At 37.8% G+C, this 26976-nt stretch overlaps 1 protein-coding gene across 15 annotated transcripts in view; it reads left to right on the top strand.

The window, feature by feature from the left end:
- TBC1D5 (TBC1 domain family member 5) overlaps positions 1–26976 on the top strand; it is a 546098-nt gene that overhangs the window by 403034 nt on the left and 116088 nt on the right. For all 15 annotated transcript variants that reach the window (XM_082684967.1, XM_082684972.1, XM_082684966.1 and 12 more), the window contains one exon: positions 19310–19416. In XM_082684967.1, the coding sequence (XP_082541093.1) occupies positions 19310–19416 (107 nt within the window). The remainder of the gene's footprint in view (positions 1–19309; positions 19417–26976) is intronic.

The raw sequence follows: 26976 nt of genomic DNA, 5'->3' as shown, positions 1-26976 counted from the left end.
AAAAAAAAAGTCTTAGGAGTAGGACTTTGTCAGAACATAAACTGTTTGGAATCATTCATAATCTTGACTGTTTCACTGCTGTGTGGTTCTCTTTATTTGTTCACTGAATACCAGTGGCACCAGATGCTCTTGTTGTGCCTCTGGTGACGCTAATAATATTCTTTAAAATTTTAGATTATACTTTTTTAATGCCCTCAAAATTACTTGAATGAACAAGTGACAGGAGCACCACATTTTATCCAAAAATTGTGGGTTTTTTCTGTGCCTCGAAGGTCAAATAGTTTGGGTTTTGACAGACTAAGTGAAAACTTCCTTCTTTCTAAGTCAGAGCTAATCATATAAGAACATGGAAATCATAAGAACTAACATCTGGAAAGTAGAGAAAGATGTTTGGGTAGATTTGATGGATACTAGATTTTAGAATATTCGATACTAAGCTCTCATTTTAAAGTAGTAATGAATTTTTAATGTAAATAATAAAAAAAAACCTAAAGGAATGAGTAGCCTCTTTTATTATAAAAGGGGTTTAAGATAATCTTTCCACAATATTTTCCAATTCAAACAACTGTTGAAATGTATTCTGATTTTCTTTAATCTTAAACAATGGGGTATTTGCTCTCTTCTTAACTTTGGTATATCACAACTAGATATTTTTTTTAAATTTAATCCTGTTTCCTATGCTAAGATTTCATTAATTTCATAAAACAGGCAAATTTTTGGTAACTGAAGACCTTTCACATTTTCAGTCCATCTATTGATGTTATAGAATCTATGGGCAGATGTGGACAAATGCAAGGATAATGAAGTTGTGTATTCATTTCATTATTTAGACTAGTTTATTTTAATTTGCCTGGTTGAATCCAGAACCATGGATGAGAGCTCCTAAAAATAGGGTGATTATTAAATATTAAGGGCCATTGCCCCTATGCTCAAGAAGTTTTTCAATAGTAGGAAAGAGTGACATAATCAATTGTAAACTAATATATCCAGTGCTGTGGTTGAGGTATGGATAGGTAATAGGAAAATTTAAAGGAGAGGCAGTGAGGGGCACCTGGGTGGCTCAGTTGGTTGAGCGTCTGCGTTCAGCTCAGGTCATGATCTCAGGGACTTGAGATCAAGCCCCGCGTTGCCTGTATGTGTATATAGGCATTTGGTATTAGAGTGCAAAGGGAGACCAACAGGTTATGAGACCAAAGAAAGTGAACAGGGATAGGATCATTATAGATATCTTTATCCTATGAGTAATAAGAAGCTCTTGAAAGGTTCACAGCAAAAGTACAGTCAGTGTTAGATCACTCTGGTGGCCCTGTGGAAAACAGACTTAAGGGAGACAAGAGTAGAGTAAGGAAGTAAGATAAAAGGTAAGACAGAAGTCCAAGGGGAAAACTGTAGATTAGAGAAATCCTCAAAACTAAAGTCAGTACGTCTTGGTGCATAAATATGATGGGTGAGGGAGAACAGGAAGTCTAAAATGATATCCAGCTTAGAGAGTTGAGTGGCTAGGTAATATGCATAACTTGGATAGGAAATGAAAGGATTAGCAGGTTTTAGGAATGGAAATGATTATGTTTTGGCCCTACTGAACTTGAGATCTGAAGATTTGGAAAATAAAGCTCAATGTCACAGTCAGGGCTACAGATTCAGTTTTGCAAATGGTTAATAGGTATGTGTTAGTTAAAACCATAATAGTAGATGTGACCCCTAAGAATAGGGTAACCATATATCCTGATTTGTTTGGGGCAGTCTTGATTTACACCTGCTAGTCAAGAGTGGTAATTACTAATCTTCCCTCCCTCCTTCACTCTCAAAAGCATCTTATTAGGATGATAAGAATTACACAGTCAGCCTACCTAAGGCAGGTGCTTACAGAAAAAGAAGATAGGCAAAGATGGAACTCTGAAGTTGACCTCAGTGTTTAAGGCACCAGAGAAGGAAGGGCTTGTGTTGTAACCTCACAGAACTGTGTTATCTGAGCCAAGGGAAGTCATGTGGGTTGGGAATACTGAGGTATAAAAAGGTCAGGCAGGAAATGCCCATTCAGACTTGGCCCTCTGGAGGGACAGTCATCAAATACCTTTGCCAGAATGGTTTAGTGGAATGGTAAAGCAGAGGCTGGATTATGATGGGTTGAGAAGTGACTGGACGGTTAAGTATAATAGCTTTTCCTACAGTTTTGTTGTCATTCCTCTTGTCTTCTGTATAAATTACAGTTTCAACTAAAAAGTCAATTAAATGAAAAGGAAAGAATGTGGGGATAGCATGTGTAGAATAATCTTTAAAGAAAGCGGAGCAGAGGAGAAGAAAGATGTAACTAGGGATCAGTGCAGAGGCAAGGAAGGGTGGATGGGTGTCTTTAGGATGAGATCAGGGTTCACTGGAGGTGGGGGAGAACCAACCAAGGGTTTACTTCTCAATTAGTCTTAAGTTCTATAAAGGATCAGTACTAGTTTTTCCCTGCCCCATTGATGAGATCTAAGAAAAGATAAATTATCCTGTTTACTTGTGGTTTTTTACTTGTTTATTGTTGTTCACACCCACTCCTCTATCCCACATCAAGAGACCAGATTTTGTCTGTCTTGGTTTCCTTGCTATATCCTGGCATCCAGAACAGGGCCCAGTACATAGTGATCTTGACAAATATTTTTTGAGTGAAATAATTGAAGAAATAAGGGCTTAGAGACAGTGGAATGAAGTCAGGAATCCTGTGGCAGACTGGCTGGGGAGCCGGAATAAAAACTGGTGCTGATCGAGGAAGAATGTTCTAGGCAGGTTTCAGAAATACACTAGTTTACAGGTAGACAGGATAGGAAATGGAGGAATGCCATGTCTGATAAAGGAGGAAGCAAGGTTGTCCTTGCTTGTGAGGCATAGTAGGGTTTTAGGAGTTTTAGGGGAATTACCTGGGAAGTGTGGGAGAGATGGTTGACCATGGACTAGGACAGGGTGGTCTAACTGTTGAAGATCCTATTCTGCAGAGACAAACAGTGGGCAACAGCACCAGGACTTAACGTTATGATTTTCCAAGGCATGCTCAGCAGTCCAGGCAAGATACAAAGAAAGGAGCTCATGATCTAGGCTCCAAGCGATGCCCAGGTCCAAATGATTAGGTAGAACTGAAGGGAAGCAGAAGGATGGAGGGTGTTGAGTGCATTTTATGAGGGTGATTTGGGATGTGTGGGGGAGGAAGGCATGGCCAGGAAAAGATGATGGGGGAAATCAGAGTTTGAAGGGATTTGAAATAGGGTATGAGACTGAAAAGCACCAGAGGTGTGGTCAAACAAGAGGACATGGAGCAGTTCTGGGTATGGCCAGAACAGTCAAAGTTAGTTTAGGGGAAAGTAAGTCATTGAGGAAATCAAGATATCGTGAGGCAGCTTGGATTTTTGTTTGGTCCTCTGTGGACACTTGACCAAGAATCATGGTAGCAAGGTGGCATCCTCTGCCCCCCTGCTGGAGGTTGCCCAGGCAGTGGTAACTCCAGGAAGGCTGGGCCCAGAGGCACAGGCATTACTCCCCAGAGGAAAAGATGGAGAGGGGGAGGAGTAGCAGGAGGAGGACACTGAACAGGATTGGGTCAAATGCATGGGAGGATAGGACTAGTAAACGAGCTTACATTTTAGGCCATGGTCAAAGACAAGAAGAAGATGGACAGTTTGCCAGCCTCAGTGTTCCAATTAGAACTTTAGTGTCAAGTTTTTCCTCCATCTCAGTGGATTCTGAATCATGGTGCCCTGCCTAGAGCATCCAGAGTGGTGATATTTATTACATGTAGTAGCTTCAAGCCCATTCATTCAAAAAAAGTCTAACTGAACACCACTGTATGAGGCTCTGGGCATTACATGTATTCTCTTCAAGCCGATATATTTATAGGTGATATATTTATAGCTCAGAGAGTGATATATGTATATATATAGGTGATATATTTATAGCTCAAAGAATGACGTGCTTGAGGAAACTAAAAGAGCCTTCCTTCAGTGACCGCATCCTCCTAGGCGTTCAGTGTAGGGGTTCAAAGGGCCAGTGATCATGCTGATACTGTGCAAAATATCGTGTACGTGTGCATTTCCCAGGGCCGAGGGTATATACTTTACATCCTCTTCTCAAAGGGCTATATAACCTGAAAAATGGCCAACTGCATCTAGTCTAAAATCCTGATTTTACAGGCACTGAGGAGGTGTGAAGATAGGCTGAAGTCCTAATCCCTTGTACCTCAGACTATGACCCCTTTGGAAATAGGTTGTTGCAGATATAATTAGTCAAGATGAGTCATATTGGAGTAGGACAGGCACCCTAATGCAATACAACTAGTGTCCTTACATAAAGGAGCATATCTGGGCACAGACGTGCACGGAGGGAAGCTGATGTGAAGACACACAGGGAGAATAATGCCATATGAAGATGGAGGGACAGATTGGAGTGAGGAACACCAAGGTTTTTTAGCTGTCACCACATGCGAGGAGAAAGCGGAGAACAAGTCCTCTCGCTGAGCCTGTGAAGGAACGAGCCAGCACTGGAAGTGGGAAGTGACGAGGATTCTTCCCTGCAGGTCTGAGAGAGAGAGCATGGCCCTGTCAGCACCTGGATTTCAGACTTGTATCCTCCACAACAGTTGGACAATAAATGTCCCTGGTTTTAAATTGTCCAGTTTTTAGGCGCTAGGTTACAGCAGCTCTAGCAAACTAATACAGTGCCCTTGGCAGTTAAGTGATTTAAAACAGTCACAGTGGGTCTGTGGAGCTGGGTCCTTGTGTCCTATTCCCGTCCCCACTTTGTTCTTGTTCTGCCCCTTTCACTGCCGTTGGCATCTCATACTTAATTTTTAACAAAAGTACCCTTATCGTGTTCTTTCTGTACCTGGAACAAAGCTTTCATTCACTTTAAAAGTAATCCAGTTAGGCAAGTACAGTATTCAACCACTTAATAGATTTCGTATATACATCTTCACGAAGCTTCAGAGTTTGAACCCAGCTGCCATATTTGGATGTTAGGAAGCTGGATCGAGGCCATAGGGCTAGTGGCAGGCAGGCTGGTTCTCATATTACCTTTTCTGTTCCTCAAGCCCTACCTTGATTTTTAGTAAAAAGTAAAATTGCACATTGGGAAAAATGATATGAACATTATACAGATTTTAAAATTTAACCATTGAAGTAATGGTCAAATGGCTATTCTTTGAATGAAACTTTTGCTTTACTAAAATTACAGAGGATCCATTTCGAAATAGAATTATTCCCAAACATTTTAATCAAACCATAACAAGTTTATTGTCTTACGTGTTATAAGAAGTGGTTTTTGATTCTTTGCTGGATTGTATGGATGAAGCTTATATACTCTAATAAAGATTAGGAGATAAGGAAGTCTACTCATGAACCATTACCCCTATAATAGTTTATTAATAGCCATACTCTCATCACAGTATTGTTTTTACGGCCTTATTCCGAACTGTAATAAAGTCATTCATGTGGCTCTCTCTTTCCCCTGGCACTACTTACCTAAATTGTACTTCTATTTTCAGGGCTAGGACAAGGCAGCTTTTTCCCAAACCTTCCCCAACTATTCTAGCCCACATCGATTTCTCACTTTTGTATTCCTAGAAGATTTTAATCAATACAATGCAGTGTAGCATTTAATTATACTCTGTCTTACGCTGTTCCTTATTGCACGTTAGTCCTACCTTCTAAAACAGATTGTTAGCTCTTCGGAACCAGAACCACATGTATTACAGTTCTTCCCTAACCCTCAAAGCATCTGGTGCTCTTCATGTGCTCAGTTTTTGGGGTGGTCTCATATGGAAGGGTAGCCTAAAGGCCTGGACTGGGGAGGTGGCATGGATATGTGGGCAGTAACTGCTGAGAAGAAAGGTGCCAAGAAGCTTTTAGAATAAGAACTCAAATGAGTAGTTTTTTTTTTAAATACACTTTTTGACATGGCTTTTTTGAAGCAAGCATTGTCTACTTTTTAGCATCAGATTTTTCACATCTCTTTTTCTATTGATTTAATTTTTTTTGATGAGTGCCTAAGAAAAACATTTACCTGATTTACAATAACTAAAACAATATAATCAACTTCATTTAACAGTAGATCTTCCTAATTAGAAAGTATCTCTTACTGATTTCTTCCCCTTTAGTTTTCTCTCCTTTTCCCCATGAGGGTGACAAACCGTGAGAGACTCTGGACCCAGGGAAACAAACTGAGGGTTTCTGTGGGTGGGGGGTAGGAATTGTGGTAACAGAATGATGGGTTTTAAGTAGGGCACATGTTTGTGGTGAGCACTGGGTGTCATGTGCAACTAACGAATCATCAAACGTTACATCAAAAACTAATGATAACTGAGGGTTGCTGGGGGGAGGGGGTATGGGAGAAGGGGGTGGGATTATGGACATTGGGGAGGGTATGTGCTTTGGTGAGTGCTGTGAAGTGTGTAAACCTGGTGATTCACAGACCTGTACCCCTGGGGATAAAAAATATATGTTTATAAAAATTAAAAATTAATTAAAAAAAAAAGAAAATAATAAAAAAAAAACAAAAAAAAACTAATGATATACTATATGTTGGCTTGCTGAACATAATAAAAAAGATTAAAAATTTTAAAAAAAGAAAGTATCTCTTAAATGTTTATGGTATCTTTTAACATACAATCTCTCTGAACACTTGGTAAGTGGAAAACTTTTCTTCTTGGCCCTTCTGCCCACTTCTTACCTTGTGTTTTCAGCCAGCATGAACATGTCACAACCCTGTCATTTTCCTGGGTTTTCTCCAGGGTCGTCTTTAGCCATCTCTGGGCCTGGCTTTGTGTGGCAGTTGTATCTTCTTCATGGCTTACAAACATCGTTCCTTTTCATTTTGCTTTAGATCTCTGCTTAAACTCCTCAGCCTATACCTGTCTCTCTGCCAGTGTTTCCATCTGTCCTACCCCAGAATTTCTATTTCTCTATTTTCTCATTAAGAGCATGTTCAACATTATACTGATGTCAAAATGCAGTTTATTTCAACTACAAATCGAATTTATTTGCCTTTCCTGGAAAAGCTTTACCCAACCTCAGGGACTAAGAAACAAAGGCTCATAGTAGTGTATTACAGAGTTTTCATCAAAGCACAATTTGGTGGTCTTGTTTATAAAGGAGTATTTAAGCACTTCCTGACTGCCAGCTCTCTTCCTTCCCAGACATTAAATGTTGCCACTCATTTTCTGACCATCGCAGATATGGATATTAATATAATCCTTTAATTACAAATGCCATTTATATTTATATTTTAATTTAAAAATCTTTTAAAATTTCACTAAGTTAGGCTGATATATCATAGTAGTGCTTTTTTTTGTGGTTAGATTTTTAAAAACATAGGCCCTTCTTTTTAAAGAAGTTTTAGGTTTGTAGCAAAGTGGAATTGAAAGTACAGAATTCCCAGGTACCCCTACCACCACATAAACACAGCCTACACCACTATCAACTTCCCTCACTACAGTAGTACATTTGTTATAATTGAGCCTACAGTGACACATCATTATCACTTAAAGTCCCTAGTTTACAATATAATTTATACCTTCTATGGATTTGGGCAAAACGTATAGCAACATCTATCCTTCATTATAGTAAGATCTGTGTAGTTTCCCTGCTGTAAAAATGTTCTCTGCTCTGCCTGTTCATCCCCGTAACCCATGACAACCACTGATTTTTTATTGTCTTTATAATTTTACCTTTTCCAGAATACAATATAGTTGGAATCATACAGTATGTAGCCTTTTTAGATTAGCTTATTTCACTTAGTAATATGCATTTAAGTTTCCTCCATGTCTTTTCATGGCTTGATGGCCCATTTCTTCTTAGCACCGAATAATATTCCGTTGTCTGGATGTACCACAGTTTATTTACCCACTCACCTACTAAAGGATATCTTAGTTTCTTCCAACTTTTGGCAACTATGAATAAGGCCACTGCAAATATCCCTGTGCAAGTTTTTGTGTGGACATAAGTTTTCATTTCATATGCATAAATACCGGGGAGCATGATTGCTGGAAAATATGGTAAATTTGAGGAGCTCAGTACAATAGATGGATTCAGGAACTCCAGGATACCATCTGTGGGCAAAAGCCAGCAACATTACGTGCATCACTGGAATCTTACTCAGAAATATTCAATATTCCATGTCCATCTATCTGTCAGAACACAATGTGAAGAGTCCTGCAAGTTGACCACAGTCATTCTCTCTGATGAGTAGAGAAAAGGTGATGATAATCTTGGTCTCCCTGACTACTGACTTCCCCAGCTTTCTCACCCAGGTCTCACCCTCTCTCCTTTTGAACTTTTTCCTCGGCTTTCCCCACTCAGTTACTCCCTCACCTCACCTAGATTCTTCTTCCCTGTTAGTTCACCTGCCCAGAGCTGAGTAGAAATGTTATTGAAGAAGTGATTAAGGATATCATAGATGATGTGTTATATTGAGCTCCTGCATTTACCCCTGTTGCTCCTGAAACCCCATTAAATAGCATAAACACACAGGACACAGAGAATTAGGAAGGAGATTACAGAGTTTTTTGGAAGTAGGAAAGCAGATGGGTGAGTGATAACTGACTTAGCAGATCCAAGAAAGCTAAATACAAAATTGATAATGGAGAAAGCCAAGAAATAACCCATAAAATGCCTAAAAGCATAGAAATTGGCAGTGCTAGGTATCACATGGAAATTGGTAGGGGGAGGGAAAAAGTTAAGACTGAAAAACAAGAACTGGTCGAAAGTGTATTTAAGAAGCTGTTACATACTCAGGTTTCCAGCCTTACTCGGATCTCTGACCAGTACGTCAAGGATTTATCCTAGAGGTGGTAAAATGGATGTCTGGACTAGGGACCTGGGGAGTTTCAGTGAACATGGAGCCCACCAGTGTTCTTTTACCATCTTTAGTATTCCCAAACACTAGAACTAGACTGCCCCCCTCTAGAAGAAATTTGGGAGATTCTTCTCTGGGGGAACCCAGTGAGCCCAAGAGAAAGGGCCTAAAAATGTAGGCTCAGGGATTACCCAAGAATGATCGTATAGACCCTAGAGTTAACAGACCCACTCATCGATGCACACAAAGCTTCAAGTTACCTTTGGACTCGCCCATTCTTGGACATGAGCATATCACCAAAAAATCACCAAACATTTGAGAGAAGCATCAAAATGAAAGCAGGGATCTCAATAAGCAACCAGGAGAAAAAACAACTGTGAGGAGAAAAAACACACGGAGGAGGAAATGTCTCAGAGAGTTAGGAAAGACATAAGTCAAAGGAAAAAGTGTTAGCACGTGGGGGGCTCATTTGGTTGAGGGTCTGCCTTCAGCTCAGATCATGATCTTCAGGTCCTGGGATCAACCCTGTGTCTGGACTCTCTGCTGAGCAGGGAATCCGCTTCTCCCTTTTGTATCCCACCCCTGTCGCAGCTCCTGCAAGCTTGCTCACTTGCTCCCTCTCTCTTTCAAATAAATAAATAAAATCTTAGAAAAAGAAAAAATGTAATTGAAAATTAAAATATGATGCAGGTAAGATGATTGGAATATAAAATTGAAAAAATATCCCAAGAAGCAGCACATAAAACAGAGTTAGAAAATAAGAAAGAAAATTAAAGGACCAGACCAGGAGATCCAACATCTAGATAATGAGATTTCTTTTAATAGAGAGAAAGAGAGTAGAAAGAAATCACAAACACAGAATAAACAAAAAACAGAAGGGAGAAAATCATCAGTGAAGCAATTAAAGAGAAATTTCCAATTGAACAGAAAAACATGAGTTTCTAAATTGAAAGGGTCCATTATATATGAAAATACATGCAAATTAAGGTGCATTACTATGAATTTAGATGGGGGCGGGGAGAAGAGAAATAGGTCACGTAGAAGAATGGGAGTTAGAATGGTTTGAGACTTTTTAACTGGAAGCCAAAATACTCTGAAACAGAGCTGCTGATTTTCTGAGGGAAACATATTTCCAGCCTGGAATTCCATACCTAGCCTAACCATTAATTGTCAAATAAATCTTTCAAACAGAGAAGTTTTCAATAAATTCATGTCCTGTGTATAAAGCCTTTAGAGGATGTGTTCCATCAGAACAAGGGTGTAAAAGCACGAAAGAAGAAGGTAGGTACTCTAAGAAATAAGGATACAACATGTACAAGAGGTAAAGGGCATCTCTGGGAGGAGGGAACAGGCCAGAGAGCTCATGAGAAATTGAGAAATGTCCTCAAAAAAATGAAAGAGGGGGGAGAAAGGGAGGGAGAAAAAGAAATGGCTAAAATGACCTAAAATTTCTTTTTGAAGTTTCGAAAATATATGTATTTAACTGGGAGAGTATATAAGGCTAAAATCCTATTAAATACATACAAGACACGGCAAATGAAAAATATGGCAGTTATAAACTCCAAGAAAGAAAGGAGGCTGTGGAAAAAGGAGGAGTAGTCATCATATACTGTGTAAGATAACATTTGCCTCGTTATAAAAATGGAAACTCTAAAAGTTGACTTACCAGAATTATGGTGTAACGCATCAAGGGAGGGAGACCAGGAGCACATGTGTGGCTGTAGAGGTTGGCAGAGGGTTGGCTGTCAGTACTCAAGGTGAGTTAAAGCTTCTTCTTCTGGACTGGGAAGTCAGTAGACAATATTTAAGCTCAGAGTCAGTAACATTAGCATGTTTTTTTCCACAATATGGGAGGTAAATTTTTTTTTCATCAGCTAAAAGAAAGCAAGTGCCGCTGGCGATTGGGAAATGGGGGGGTGGGAAACAGCAAGTGCTATTTTCATTACCAGCCTTCTAGAATGATTGGATTTTTTTAAACTATGTACATGTATAACTTTCATAAAAATCAGAACTATGTTTTAAACTTCCACAGAGAAATAATGAAAAGTTGCTATATTCTTTAAGTAGCCTTATTATGTAAATTTGTTAACATTTTTATTGATAATTTCTTATTGTTTGCTTTTGCTTTTCTGTTTCTCTCTCATATGCACACATATCTCAAATTTAATTGCATATAAAGGCCTTTCCATTTTTCCAGCAATTCTGCCCACTTTACCCGTCAACCCCTTGCTTACTTTAACTATCCATCTTCCGCTCTCTGTGGTATCACCAGAATTTCAGCTGGCCCCCTGCATCCTGTCCCTCTTACTCCCTCCCCCTGGTCACCCTGTGCTGGTATTAATCTTCCTAACACCAAACCGGATCACATTACGTAGTCTTCTAGCAAAAGTAGCAGCTACAGAGTGAAATCCAAACTCCATCCCCTCTGGATAAGCAGGACCCCCACCTGCTTCCATGTCTCCATTTCTCCTCAGCACTCCTGCCACAGGAGCCACGCAGCATCCTGCCTCCGTTTACTTCCACTTGTTGCCTGATGCTCACTGACCTTGCAGCTTCCCACTCGAGCAGTTGTCACAGCCCACTGGATGCTCCACTGTTCCAGCTCTGTCCTGGGTTGCAGTTAGTCTGATCCTGCTCTTCCACTGCAGTATGAAGAGAAAGCAGAGAGTGGGTCTTTCTTCTTGTCATAGCAGTACATGGCTCAAAATAGGTATTTAATACATGCCTGTTAGCCGAGCGAATACAAGAAAGAGATATTGTCAGTACTTCTTAAATATCTTTGTACCTCAACCCTGTCTACTGACAGATCTGTATTTCAGAGTCAAGAATTAAAAATAACTAAGCAGTGAAATACAACACACGCACGTGTCTGTATTCATATTGACAAACAGTTAAAAACCTGACCTATGGTTTTCACTTGGTTAAAAATAACCAAATTGGTTAGAACTTGATTTAAAAATAAGAGGCAAAAACTATGAGTCAGGGGCACCTGGGTGGCTCAGTGGGTTAAAGCCTCTGCCTTCGGCTCAGGTCATGATCCCAGCGTCCTGGGATCGAGCCCCACATCGGGCTCTCTGCTCAGCAGGGAGCCTGCTTCCTCCTCTCTCTCTGCTTACTTGTAATCTCTGTCTGTCAAATAAATAAATAAAATCTTTAAAAAAAAAAAAACTATGAGTCATATTATTTATTATTATTATTATTATTTAATGTTACTATTTCTTTCCTAAATTTTAATACATGCTAAATTTTTTAGATTTCATTTCTGTAACATTTTATAATTTGGAGATAGAACTTGGGCCCTGATTCTAGATCTATCCTTAGAGTTACTACATTAATGGTAATAACTTGCATTAGAAGACTTAAAGGTTTTTGCTCTATATCCTCTCACTAGTTCCCTTAATGGGTAACAAGGCAGAGATGATGACAGAACGTAAGCCTGTAGAGGTAGCTGATTTGTTTCAAGCTTAATCCTAGTCCCGTCGGCTCTCTGGAGCTAATGTGCAGTTATGCTGACTTCACTAGTACAATGTTCTTTGTCCTGTGCTCACACCCTACCAACTAGCAGTCCTCCACTTGGATGCTTGCTTGCTTACTACCTTTCCATTGACAACACTGTATTTTTTAAAAATACAAATTCTTGAGATCTTTTATGTTGTTTGACCTGATTAAAATAAATTCTGTTTAAAGTGTATTAAGCTTGTAAAGCTTTAAGAAGAGCACTTCTTAAAGGTTTTTTCCTAGGGTTGCCTGGCTGGTTCAGTCAGTAGAGCATGCAACTCTTGATCTCAGGGTTGTGAGATTGAACCACTCGTTAAGTGTACTGATTATGGAAAATCTTTCAAAAGTTTTCCTTAAGTTTTTTTTTTCTAGAAAAAAAGATTGAGCTCTGCAGAACTTGAGATTATTCTCTTTCCAAATTTGAATTTAAATTTCTCATATTTCTGCACAAAACCCACTAGAAAAATAAGGACCCTCCCATTTTTTAAAAAGATTTTTTATTTATTTGACAGACAGAGATCACAAGTAGGCAGAGAGGCAAGCAGAGAGAGGAAGGGAAGCAGGCTTCCCGCTGAGCAGAGAGCCTCAGTACCCTGGGATCATGACCTGAGCTGAAGGCAGAGGCTTTAACCCACTGAGCCACCCAGGTGCCCCAGGACCATCCCATTATTTATGGAAGAGTGTGCATTCGTGTTAGGTTTTGAGAGTGGATATTGCTCTAATTGAAGGCGCTTAGAGAGACAGTTGTCACGGTGGCAACCATGTCTTCTGCATGCCAGGTACCTTGCAAGACACTTACCTACATGTCGGCTTTGTTTTCAGTGGAGAGGGAAAATAAATAATGTTAAGGCCTTAAAGTTTTCTTTTTTGTTGTTGTTAGCTAACTATCTTTAATTTTGACTCATGCTTATCTGTTTTCTCTGCCATTTAAGAGCTAAGTACAAGAATTCATGCCTATTTCTAAATAATTTATTTTACCTGGCCTTATATATGGAGGGCTTTTCTCAGTGTAGCTTAGAGGCTTCTCTATGGCTCACATATAGTTGGCATTCAGAAGCCATCTGCACCGTGTCTGAACTGGCCTCCTTTGCATGGAATTTTCTGGTAGGAATACAAGAAAGCATAGGATACGGTGGTCAAGAGTGAGGCTTTCAGCTACGCAGAACTTTGTTTAGCCCTCTCTGCCTTTCAGGAGCTCAGTGGCCTCAGATGTGTAGTTCATTCTCTCCGTAATGCCATCTCCTTGTCTGAAATGTGGGGTTGATGATAATACCTGCTTTAGTGGGGATTAGAAGGACTCATGGTGTGTTTATGTAATATATAGCAAGTTTCCAGGCCCATTCTAGATGCTTGATAAGTGATAGCTATTACTGTTCTTAATTTTAGAGAAATTTTTTAAAAAGAATTCTACATTTAGTTTTGTGTTCTTTGGTTAGCTGTTCCTGGTTCATTTTGTTACCTTGGGGAAAGTAAGTATATCTAAATACAAAATTAAATAACTTGAATGAAGTGTTCTACTTGCAACTGTTAACAGTTGTAGGTACAGTAAACTTTGAATCACCCGTGAGTTATTTAACCGTATTGCTCTAAGCTTTCTCAAAACAATAGCATCCTCTATCTTTACTGATTACATTATGTTTTTGTTTGTTATGACTGGAGAAACTGTTTAAACCAGCTCCCTTAGACAACTCCAGAACAGTAATGTGCCATTTAAAAGTAGAGACAAAAGAGGCCGGCTCCGCTTTGGGCAGCGAGAGTGCCAGTCAGCAAGAATTAAGCGAGATGGGAAGCACACTCCCTTGCATCATGTCTGCCTTTACAGAAACCCTGCAGCTAGAGTAAGCATCATTATGGTTTTATCAGTGGAGGAAAGAAAGCCCATGAACCTCAGCACCTTGCTTAAGTTCACATACATAATGAGTGCCTAGCCAGCATTCTAATCTAGATCTGATCAAGATTCTCACCTAGATCTTCTGACCCCAGAGCCAGTATATTTTCCACCTGCCACTCAACTTTGTCTTCCATTTCTCTGAGAACACGCTCTTCAGAGTGTGTAGCTTCAGTACTTTGTCTCTAAAGCATATACATGCTTGATTTCAAATATAGGGAAATACCAAAACTTGGCCTTTTTATAATCTTCACTTTGTTTCCTGTGTTACTGCCCTGCTCTGATGGAGTCAATGTTAGGGAAGGAACAGCACTGCACATGAGCTTTTCACGTTCAGCAAAACTTTGCTGCAAAGATCAAAAGTAAATTCTTACTCTGTCAGATCCCCACTATTTTGTTTATAAAACACCTTGTGTTATTCTCCCTCCTACTCTAAATTGGGCACAATTATTCAAAAGGGACTTAATACTTAGCATATGTAATTGCAAATTAAGTGTTCTCAAAGTACAAGTTTTCCTTAATAAATTAGAGATAGTATTATCTGAAAACGGGACGATAGCAGAGGTAAAACTGTATTTTTTAGGTTTTCAGCTGGGTTTCTTTTTTCTTCTTCTTTTTTAATTATTTTATTAACATATAATGTATTATTTGCCCCAGGGGTACAGGTCTGTGAATCATCAGGCTTACACACTTCACAGCACTCACCATAGCACATACCCTCCCCAGTGTCCATCCCCTAGCCACCTTCTCCCAATCCCCCTCCCCACAGCAACCCTCAGTTTGTTTTGTAAGATTAAGAGTCTTTCTCTTATGGTTTGTCTCCCTCCCCATCCCATCTGGTTTCACTTTTTCCCTTCCCTACCCCCCACGACCCCCTACCTTGTCTCTCAAATTCCTCCTATCAGAGGGATCATATGATAATTGTCTTTCTCTGATTGACTTATTTTGCTCAGCATAATACCCTCGAGTTCTATCCACATCACTGCAAGTGGCAAGATTTCATTTCTTTTGATGGCTGCATAGTATTCCATTGTTTATATATACCATTTCTTCTTTATCCATTCATCTGTTGATGGACATCTAAGTTCTTTCCATAGTTTGGCTATTGTGGACATTGCTACTATAAACATTCAGGTGCACATGCTTCTTCGTTTCACTACATTTGTATCTAGGGTAAATACCCCGTAGTGTGATTGCTGGGTCATAGGGTAGCTCTATTTTCAACTTTATTTTTTTTAAGATTTTATTTATTTATTTGACAGACATAGATTCACAAGCAAGCAGAGAGGCAGGCAGAGAGAGAGAGAGAGGAGGAAGCAGGCTCACCGCTAAGCAGAGTCTCCGATGCAGGGCTCGATCCCAGGACCCTGGGATCATGACCTGAGCCGAAGGCAGAGGCTTTAACCCACTGAGCCATCCAGGCACCCCTATTTTTAACTTTTTGAGGAATCTTCATGCTGTTTTCCAGAATAGCTGCACCAGCTTGCATTCCCACCAACAGTGTAGGAGAGTTCCCCTTTCTTTGCATCCTCGCCAACATCTGTTGTTTCCCAACTTGTTAATTTTAGACATTCTGACTGGTGTGAGGTGGTATCTCATTGTGGTTTTGATTTGTATTTCCCTGATGCCGAGTGATGTGGAGCACTTTTTCATTTGTCTGTTGGCCACCTGGATGTCTTCTTTGCAGAAATGTCTGTTCACATATTCTGCCCATTTCTTGATTGGATTATATGTTCTTTGGGTGTTGAGTTTGGTAAGTTCTTTAGAGATTTTGAATACTAGCCCTTTATCTGATGTGTCATTTGCAAATATCTTCTCCCATTCTGTCAGTTGTCTTTTGGTTTTGTTGACTGTTTCCTTTGCTGTGCAAAAGCTTTTGCTTTTGGTGAAGTCCCAATAATTCATTTTTGCCCTTGCTTCCCTTGCCTTTCGTGATGTTTATAGGAAGAAACATCTTCTGGGTTTCTTTCAATTAAAAAAAAAAAGTTAATTAGAAAAACAAGTTTATTAACATATGTATGTTTTATTATTATTATATGATTATATATTCTGTAATTTAATAAATATATATTATAGTTATATAGTTAACATATGTTGACATATATATAAGTGTATGCCTCATTTGTATATGGTAGAAACTTAGGAAAATGACCAGCTGTCAAAGATATGGTTTTAGAACTCAGGATTAAATACCACCTTAATAAAGAAAGGTGGAGAGGATTTTTAGGAAAGACGAATGGGCCCTTAGAAGAATAGATGAGAGGTATGAATCTGTGACAAAGTTTGTCTTGGGGGAATTTATTACAACTGACTTCCTTCTGGAGGATTTATCTTTAGGCAGATAAGGGGAGTTCAGAGAAAAGTCTCACTGTGCATTTGCTGTTTTTCAAGTGCCTACAGCTCAAAACAATCAATATACCCAAGTGGCATACTTTAGGGTGGCATGTCCTGTACTCCTGGAGCAGGATTTCGCTTCAGGAATTTGCATGCTAATCTTCTCTGTCATTCCAGTTTTAGTGTATATGCTGCCAAAGCGAGTACCCCATAGCAGTATTTCAGGCGGCATGTTCTGCTACCCTTCAGAGCTCAGATTCATTTGCCATTATATCCCGAGTACCTAGTATGCCTAGCACTGTCTCTGTGTGTGCGGGATATAGAAGATGCTCAGGAAATGTTCATTAATGTTTGGTGACTGGATGGATGAAAGGAAGGAATGTTAGCGCCTTCATTCATTCTGCAAGTGGAGTATTAACATATTATTTGGCTTCCCTTACATATTTTATAGCTTCCGACAGCTTCAAAAGTTCTGTCTAGTTGTAAGAACAGGCTTATTGCCCTTGTCCCTCCAAATAAATACCTGTCTATATCAGGCTCTCCTAGAGACTGGGTTATTCTGACTTTCCAAGCTCCTCAAAACTACTATGTGAGAGTAATAATACTAATTGACTCTTCTAGTTTGCAGTGACTCTTTGCATCATTGTGTTCTCTGATTTTAAAACAATTGCTTTTTCAAAACAAAGCCATGTATTAGAGCTTGGACCCTGTAGCTAAGCTTCAAAATTTCAAATCTTGCTCCACTACCAAACCACTATATGATTTGGGCAAATGACTTAACCTTTCCAAGTGTTAGTTTTCTCACCTGTAAGACAGGGATAATAATTTTACCCTTATAACACGATTGTCATAAAAATTAAATGAGATAATATAGGGAAAGCTCTTGACATAGGGCCTAGTTTCGGTAAGTCTTTAGGGATTGATTGTCATCTTAGTGGTATTAGTAGCAATAACCCCTTCTCTTTCTACATTTACCCTTCGGCACTTTAGTTTTCTTCAGAGTAAGGACTGTGTTTTGTTTATCTCTGCATCCCCTCTAAACATAGCACCTGTCATCAATTAGGTACTCAACAAGTAGCTATTGGATTGAATAAATTCAGCAGGTCACTTTTTTTTTTTAGATCAGGAAGTTGTTTTCCACATGACCGAACTGAAGCTCAGAGAGGTTACCCATAACAGGTTTTGATCAGCATCTGTCCACTGGCTGAACAGATTATGTCCTCTGATCTTACGGCAACCTTAGAAAAGGTTCAGATGGTGTCCCAGGTTTCAGACCCACATCTTGGAATCCAGAGCCCAGAACCGTTTGCTTCTCTTACAAAATATACAGGAATTCTTCCTGGGCCAGTTACTAGTATATAAACATCATAATATTTGGGAAAGTAGGAGTTGGAAAATGAATTGATTATCTAAGTTTTATTTGTTAACTCTTAAAGAAAACCCTACATGGAAACATTATACCATTCTCAGTATACTAGCTTTCCAAATTCTAGAGGAGAAAGGACAACAGGTAACTGAATGTGAATATGACAAAATGAAGGAATAAGAAGAGAAGAGTCTGAACAGATATAGAAAAGGTAGGATAAGTGAGTGCTTTACAAATGAAAGCAGATGTATGAAATTACAAGCTGTCAGATCAACAACGGAAATGAAGATGATAAAGTGGTTCCTTACATAGATTATAATTATTCATTTTGCCCAGTCCTGTCTCCTTCCCCCATAATGTTCATGAGAAGGGGGAGGGGTAGGAAGCTGTTGCAAAAAATGGTGCTTCCAAAAAAAGAAAGGAAAAAAAAAGTCTAATAAGGGTATTTTTGATCACAAACAGTTGTTAATGTTGTGATTTGTGTTGTTTCTATAGAATCAGATTTCCTATGGAATATTTTTCAGTTGCTTGTTCTGATTAATGAAAAGGATTCGGTTGCAACAACACAAAGTTGTAACTGTAAAGTTTCTTCACAATCAGTGCTGTGGAGGCAGTCAGTGTGGCTTACAAAACAAGCATCGTTAATGGGCCCGACTGTGACAGCAGTGGCAGATGGATTGCCAAGAAATGAAGTAGTTTACATAGACCTGCCTGAAAAGATGTGTTTAATAATTGCGCCCATAATTAGGTTGATTTGGGAAAAAAATTAAATGACAGTCTAAGGAATACAGTTAGGCTTATCTATGAAGATTTTGACATTTTTCCTCCAAGAAATGCTGCATAGATACTCTTCCCTAAATTTCTCATTACCTTTAGAAAAAAATAATTGGAAGAAATTATATTTTTTAACTTTGAATTATGTAATATTTATATATAAAAGAATAAATGTAACATATGTAACTTAGGAAGCATAATAATTAGGGTAAATATTATTTTACGAGAATTTTAAACTGGTTCTTTCCCATTCATAAGATTTTTGTTACTAATTTCTAAGTAGCAAAACTAGAGACATTTAAACACAGGCATATAAATGGCAATAAATATGCATGCTTCTAAGAGTTTATTTATATTGCAAACATACACATCTCTATATCAGAGGCTCTTCTTCCAACACCCCCTGAGGATAAGTGCTAGATATTAGATTGCAGTTAACAGTAAGTGTGCTGCTTCAAAGGCCATTTGGTAAAGATCCCTTCTCCCTATTTCCTTTTATCAAATTAATTGAGTTATTGGTTTACTTTCTTTGAATCTAAGTTGTTATTTTTTTACTCTCAAGTAATGCAAACATCTTAAACAGTATTGCTTCTGAATTCCTTTTTTTTTTTTTTTCCCCTCTTATTTAGTGATCTCTAGTAACTACCAGACCTGTCTTGGCCTTCTGATGCATTACCCACTAATTGGGGATGTACATTCATTGATTCTTAAGGCTCTGTTCCTTCGAGATCCAAAGGTAAGCTTTCCAAAGAGAATATGCAAAATTTTAAGTTGGGTGAAAAATTGGTTTCTTGGCATGAATGGGGAATTTGTATGATGACCAATGAATTGCCTAATAACAGAATTTGCCTGCCTAGAGCCTTAGGCAAAACTCATATACCTCATTGGCTAGCAACTTAGCAGGTAACTTAAGTGGACATTGCCATGAGTACCTGCAACACACATCTCTTGTCCCTCAGAAGGTCGTTCTGCCCTCCTCCTTCCTCATAACTCAAGGAAGTAGTTCAGCAACTGCTTCTCCTTATAGCCATACTTAATCATCATTGGTACCCCTCACAGCAAGAGCCTCAGAGGCCATGTGAGGAGCAAGACAGTAAAGCTTTAAAAAAGACTGGTTCTGTGAAAGTTTTAGACATAATGAAATACTGAAATCATTTCATATTAGGAATATGTATTTTTTATTTTGTGGGTGAAGAGTTACCTAATAAAGATTTAAACAGACTTTAATGCTAATTTCTCTATTTGAACTTAAAGCAAGCCACCAAAATTTTCTTTACACTTCAGAGAAGAAGTGTGCTCTTTTACAACTAATGTTATATTTCTTGAAAATAAGAACATTTAATGATCTAAAAAAATCTGTGAATCCTTGATGCTTTTGAGCCAAACAAAAATATTGGATGAAGTATAAGAGAGAGAGCTTCAAACACAAGTATGAGAATGCCAGGCATTGGGTGGTAATCCCAGCCTTTGGCTCTTTGGCAGAATTCCCAAAAGTCATGTTGGCAGTTGTCAAACTGTCTTTGAGTCAGTCTGTCTCTGGATCCATTGCCAAAGCTCTGTCTGATCGACTTGGGCCTCCAAGTTTAACGTAAATTTTAATTCGAAAGGATTTCTCCTTTCCCTCAACTATTGACTTCAACATTTCAGCATGACCTTTATTTATTCTTTGATAGATTTAAAAGATTTTATTTCCTTGTGCTTATACCATTTTCTACAAACATACACAATTTTATATCATTTCTCCCACACAAGATTTCATTGAGTATCAGAGATATAATCCGTAATTTCTCTGATACATAAGGCAAATTTTTTTTTCTGGTAAAACTTAGGAGTCTGATTATAAAATAAAAAATCCCATATTTTTATGTATGTACTTTTATAAAAAAATAACCACAACTATGAAATATCTATAAAAGAAATAAAGAATTTGACTACTTGTCAATGAGGTATATGAGTTTTGGTCTGTAAACTTAAGGTAAATTCTGTCAGCTCAGTGTTAGGAATTCTTAGAATCATACAGAGTGGGGAAAAAAATTGTTAAAATAACTATCTGAATTCTGTACTTGCATGATTTATTTGGCTTTGCTGAAGGGAGAAGTGAATATGTTATCTAAACCTATTGATCTTGGTAATTTTTCCCTGGCTAAATATGGTTGATCTTGCTATGAATCATCCACTCACCTAGAGGCAGGTTTCTATATAATAAATCTGTCAGTGTTATTAGTGGAATCTTTGATTTTAATAGAGCACTTTTTATCTCAATAAGGTAGTGTGCATGATAGAATTATAATAAACCCAAGTCTATAAGCATTAAAAAATATATTCTCTAAGGATTAAGAGAAAAATTAATAGCATAATAGCCTAAGTATCTTAAAAAAAAAAAAAAGAAAAGTATTCTCCACTTTCACATTTAGGGTCTAAGTAAAAACATAATCAAGATAATGGTCCAAAATATAGGACCTAAACTGATATGTCTGAGATAGAAGAGATTGATCAGGCAGAGGAGGGAGTCATGTTTAAAAGGCTGTTGAGAACAAGTTTATAGAATGATGATATCTATAGGAAAAATAAAGAAAGATGTATATTTTTTTTAAGGGGCTTTCAAATGGTTAACCCAGCAAGATGATAGATTTCGTTAAGGAGCAAGAAGACTGAATTAGGACTCAGGACACTGGGTCAAATCTTGACTTTGCTAAAAACCATCCTTGTGATTTGGGGAAACTCATGCTTGCTGTATCTTGGTCTTCTCTTTTGGGGTTGAATTAAATTGTATCTAATGACCCGCCCAACCAGAGCTCCTTTGTCCACAAAGAACTGACTTACAGTGATCTAATAAGATCCAGTCCAGTGCTACGGAAAGCAGACACACAGCACAAGTTTATATATAGCATAGAAATCCACAAGTGGACAGAGTTTTCAATGCAGTAATGTCATTATAAATTCCTATAGCAGGCCATTTACACTGAGGGGGAAGAAAAAGAGGGAAAGATGGTGCTAGTACCCCGCCCGTATCCTCTAAAAATCCAAACATCAGCACGCTTAATTTTTTTCCTATTTATTATTAACAATGAAACACTTAAAATACTTGAATCATTCCCAATTCAAGGAGATCAGAGTAAGTATATAAACACACTGAGTCTCTGTGAAGTGAACTAGTAGAAGGATGAGATTTGAGGCATGAAAGTACATTTTCGCATAGCCCAGTTCCTTGTGACAGTAGTGTTGAGTGCTGCTGACAGACTCAATAAAATAAAAATAAACAAGGAACTCTGCGCCCTCCAAGTTCATTGCCAGCTTCAGAAAAGCACTTTGTCCTACCGCTTTCCATAAATCCCAGTGGAGATTTCTCAGTTGAGAACAGACTCTGCAACTAGAGCATGAGACACTGAGCTTTAATTGTCTTATATCAGATGTAGGGTTTACTGCAAAAGGATTTCTTATTTGAACAGAGTGAAATAATGGGGCTGTAAACTGTAATAAGAAGATCATCCTCCTTCATAGTCTCTAAGCACTTTGATGTGCTTACTTCGGTCCTTATAACAAGCTGGGAGTTAGACAAAGGAGGTTCTCTTTTTTCACTCTTTTTCAGTGTAGACAGGGTAAGGTTATGTGGCTTTCCCAAGGCCAAAAACTCGTAAGCTTCCAAGCTAGCTTCCATGACCCTTGTATGTGTATCCATCTCCTCCTGAGATTCCTAGCTTATCTTCTACCTCCTTCAGGAAACCATTCCCAGGCTCAGATAGGACATGTTTTCCTTTTGAGTCCCAGTAAGGACCTTGTATTTTAGCTGTTTTCTTATTTCTTTGCATCCATTATTCCATATGATCCTGCTAATTTTTTAGTGTTTAGCTTTGTGTTCTGCAGTAGATCGTATTAAGAAAATAATGGTAGAATTGAATTCTGACACAGTTGCTAAGCCTCTCCCAGTATACCGAATTGACTCTAATCTAAGTGGATCTCACTTATTTAGCGTATTTCTGGAACTCGTACCCACATCCCATGGAAGGCATTGCCAGTTGTGTATATGTCAGCTGCCATTTTTATCAAGATGGTGAATGAACCCCACAACTTGAACTTAAAGGGCATCTAGTTCCTTAATTTGCTTTGTGTCAGAATTGTTTGAAATCCTATCATCACCTTCAAGTATTATGGAACAAAAAGACAAAGAATCTAGTTAATATTACCCTACTGTGACTGTCAGAATTTCAGAACTGGGTTCTAATCCAGATTCTGCTTCTGTAGTTGAACAAACTAAGGATCTAAGTGAAGTTAGAGACTTCTTTAATACAGCTTGTCAGTGGCAGAGCCAGCAGTTGAACCCAGGTCTTCCAACCACCTGTCCACACAGGAACTATAGCTTTTAAAACTAGTAGACTCCTGTTTACTAGTATGTGTCATTAAAAATTATTCAATTTATAATAGACATTTAATTTATATCTGTAATAAATAAAACTACTATGTATATAAGTAGACCTAGAACTATTCGAAATTTTCTTAAATCTATGCTATGTAAAGACACCAAATGTCAGATATCTGTTTGTAGCATCCTATATATTCTGATCACCATAAATACAGTTTCTATACTTCGTTCCTCAGACCATGGTCCTAATTTTCATTTTCTTGTCTTTATCATATTAGAACCACTGAGCAGATTTCCAAAAACAATCCACTAAATGAAGTAGAGGGATGGAAGGAGGACAGTCTGAAAAATATGAAGTGATTAAAAAACATTGTTCTAACTAGTTGTTCAAATTCAAAAAAAAATTTTAAAACCCAATTAGAAACAAAAGTCATAGAAAATGTGAACATATTGTGTTCCTTAAATAACCAGATGTTCTCTCCTTCCTGAAGGCAGTAAGGGCTAGGAATAAAAGGTTTAAAACTATTGTTTTAAGTTAACTGTGAATTTTGCAAATCTGTTTTTACCCTTTAGCAAATAAAATTCTAATACGGAAACATAAGCAAAGTAATTTTCATTTTTCGGTGCTCTCTTATTTGTGTTGTGTGTTGAAGTGTTAACCTTATCACAAAGACTTATTACAAATGAAATACAGTACATGGATTAACATTTTAGATTATGCAGTAAGAATTTGACAGCTACTGTTTGTTTTGAAGACTAGAATATTCTCCAAAAAATATTTCTAGTAAGTTTGCAAGCAACCCTTTAAGCAGTGATGGCTATTGTTTATGGAAGAAAATTGCTAGAAATAAGACAATTTAATTTCATAGTCATTCTTGTACACAAAAACACTATAAAAAATATAGTGTACAGTGTTCTTATGCTTGGCCAATTCTGTTTTGGCTTTTATTTGGAGTTATATTAAATTTTGCCTTTTTAAATTATAAAAAGTCTAAATATTCAGATTTCAGATTTTATGCAGGTAATAGATTTTTACCCTTTTAATCCCCCAAAACCCACTGTAGGTGTTACTTTTTAAAAATATCAAATGGCTTTGGTAAAATTTCATCTATCAGAATTGAAAAATGGTGAATGGATCCAAACCTACTACCAGTCAAGTGACAGTGATGGAAAATGTGCGTCACAGTAATGGTATTGTAATTTTTTCCTCTGAGTAGTAAAGAAACTAAAAACCACATATACTAACTCTTTGAGGAGGATGCACAGTATCCATTTATTTACTTTTCATGATGTTCCCATTCAGATTTTCCAGTATTAGTTTTTAATCAGATTTTCTCTTGTAGAAAGAATGCTACTTCTGTTTTCTTCATCTATTTTTATTCCCTAAAAAGCGGGAGCATTTCTCTGAAAATTGTCATTCTTTGAGAATCATTCGTTTTTGTTTTCTCTTTTAATGAACCCCCAAATATGTTTTCTTTGTATCTGAGCTGTGTAACTACATGCCATTCTTTTTTTTTTTTAATCTTTAGATTACAGACAATTGAATGTTTATTATTAGGTATTAGTGATTAATCAGGTATAGACGTTTTTCACATAGATCAGCACTGAAAAAACCTTAAGTTTTACTTCTGAAGTAATTGGTGCCTATCAAAAATCTGTAAGGAAGTAATCTGAAAATTTTTACTAAACCAATATTTGAAATTTGTTCTTATTGTAGACATTTTATAAAGTAGAGTTGTGTTTCTCAAAACCTGCTAAGGCTTCCTAGGGTCCTCAAATAATTTTGAATTTTTTTATAAAAATATTCTGAATCTATTAATTTATTCAACAAATCAGTCTTTACTGTGTACTATCTAGAATTCAGTAGGCATTGTTTAGAACCCAGTGAGATCTAAACAATATGTGTGTATGTGTGTGTATATATGTATATATATTTATAAATATGTGTGTGTGTATATATGGCCTTTATCATAAATACACAAGTTAAGTACTCAATTTATCATGTGCTATAAAGGATACAAATAGGGCATCATTAAAATAATAAGAGGAGGAAGAATCTGGGCTGAGTGAAAACCTAATTTATGTAGGTTGGTCAAAAGGCCCTCTCTCTGAGGAGATAGCACTTTAGGTGAGAACTAATGGAGGAGAAGGCATCAACCAGACAGAGAATAAGGAGAAGAGTCTCTAGATAGGGGAACAGCAAACATTCCAAAGTAGAAAACTGCCAAGAATTGTTGATGGAATTGAAGGAAGATCTACAGCATAACTAGAGCCAGGAGCTTGGGGACCACCTGCCCGAGACAATGGGCGAGCCAGGGAAGGCTTATTATTACTTTATTCTTCCTGCACAATCTTACATGTTGATATACAGTAAAATTATTTCTGAGATCACATTTTGAAACTCCAAAAAGATTGCTGGATGTGTGGTGATTCTTCTGATGATTAAGACATGCTTTCATTACAAACTTCTCCTATTCTCAGCTGGAAGATCTAAGAACTCTTCTTAAATGAGTTCCTCACTTGGTAGAGCATATTCACTTATTCAGACATCTAAGCTGTCACTTGGGTCTGACCAGTAGCCCATTGAATGAGTTAGGAAGATTAGCCAGGACCCTGAACATATATTATGTTTATCTTTTTAAAAACTGTCTTGGCTTCCTTCCATATGATATCAGTCTCAGTTAGCATTGCTTTCATTATATCAGTTTTCTGCTTCACTGTGTAGTGACAAGGGAACTAGGCCAGTCTTTGTCACCTCCCAAAATGAGCACTCTTCTGAGTCAGGGATTAGAGCTCCAAGAGCAATAACCCAGTGACAGCCACTCGAGGGAAGCACAGAATTCAGGTTCCACTCACATCACAGCCTGCTATATGTATTGGGCGGCTCACTCCTTTCCTTGAACTGTAGAATGAAGAGGCTAGACCACATAATCCCAGCAGGCCCTTCTGGATCTATTTTAGCAAGATACAATTCAACAGATACACTTTTTAATTACCTACTGTGGGCAGAGCATGAGAATTGGTCCATGGGACTAGGACCTTTACAGATGTAAAAAACTAATTGTTATGGAATGTAACTTGAGTGAGAGTATAGGAGGAGGAATGGCTAATTTGGACTTGGAAAGTTAGAAAGACTTCCATTTGGAAGAGGCATTCCAACTGGGCTTTGAAGAATTTTCCTGAGAGATGTTACTCTGTCTTAAGAAAATAGCATAAGTAGAGCTCCTGAGAATTGCTGAAGCAAGTGGCCAAGCTGGGCCTTGCAGTTCTCCATCCAGATTCACTCAGTGACCCCTTAAGGGACCTAGAGAATGACATTGCCCCCTCTCAGTACCTCATGTATTAGCAGACACTCATTTTTAAAAGTCCATCAAATGTGTCTTAATGTAATAGTATTTTATTTGGTATTAATTTATATGGTATTCCAATTTGTGTGTTGTTACTCAGCACAAATAAATGTTGTGTGTTTAAGTGAAAAGTCAGTGTAAAAAGATTTCATTCCAATGATTTTTACTAGATTTATTGACTATAAATAATTACTCATACAGTATTTGTTCCAAAAAGGCATATCTTAAAAAAAAAAAAAAATAGGCATATCTTTGTTTAAATATTTAAAGTCACTCTTGGGAAGCTTAGTGTTTTTTATTTTGGGTGGCCAAAGAGAGCTGTGCAACTTTGTGGCAAAGATTGCTCTGCATGTTTTAGATGAAAGGTTTTCTTCTCTGAAACAACCAGTTGCAGTGGTGGTTTATTTTTCCTCACATAACTAAAGAAGAGACTAGGATGCATGATTAATTCTGTTCTGAGTAACAATAAATAATTCCCTTGCCTTTTATTTGATATCTTATAAGTAAGAGAAATCTAGATTTTTAGGAGGAAAATACTTATTTTAAATAGATTACTTAAGCTTTTAAAGCAGGTGTGTTTAGAAAGGGA

This window comes from Mustela nivalis (assembly GCF_964662115.1).
Source record: "Mustela nivalis genome assembly, chromosome: 1".
In the NCBI taxonomy this organism is placed as follows: domain Eukaryota; kingdom Metazoa; phylum Chordata; class Mammalia; order Carnivora; family Mustelidae; genus Mustela; species Mustela nivalis.
Note: the sequence above shows the minus strand (reverse complement) of the source record. Positions and strands in the feature narration are given on the sequence as shown.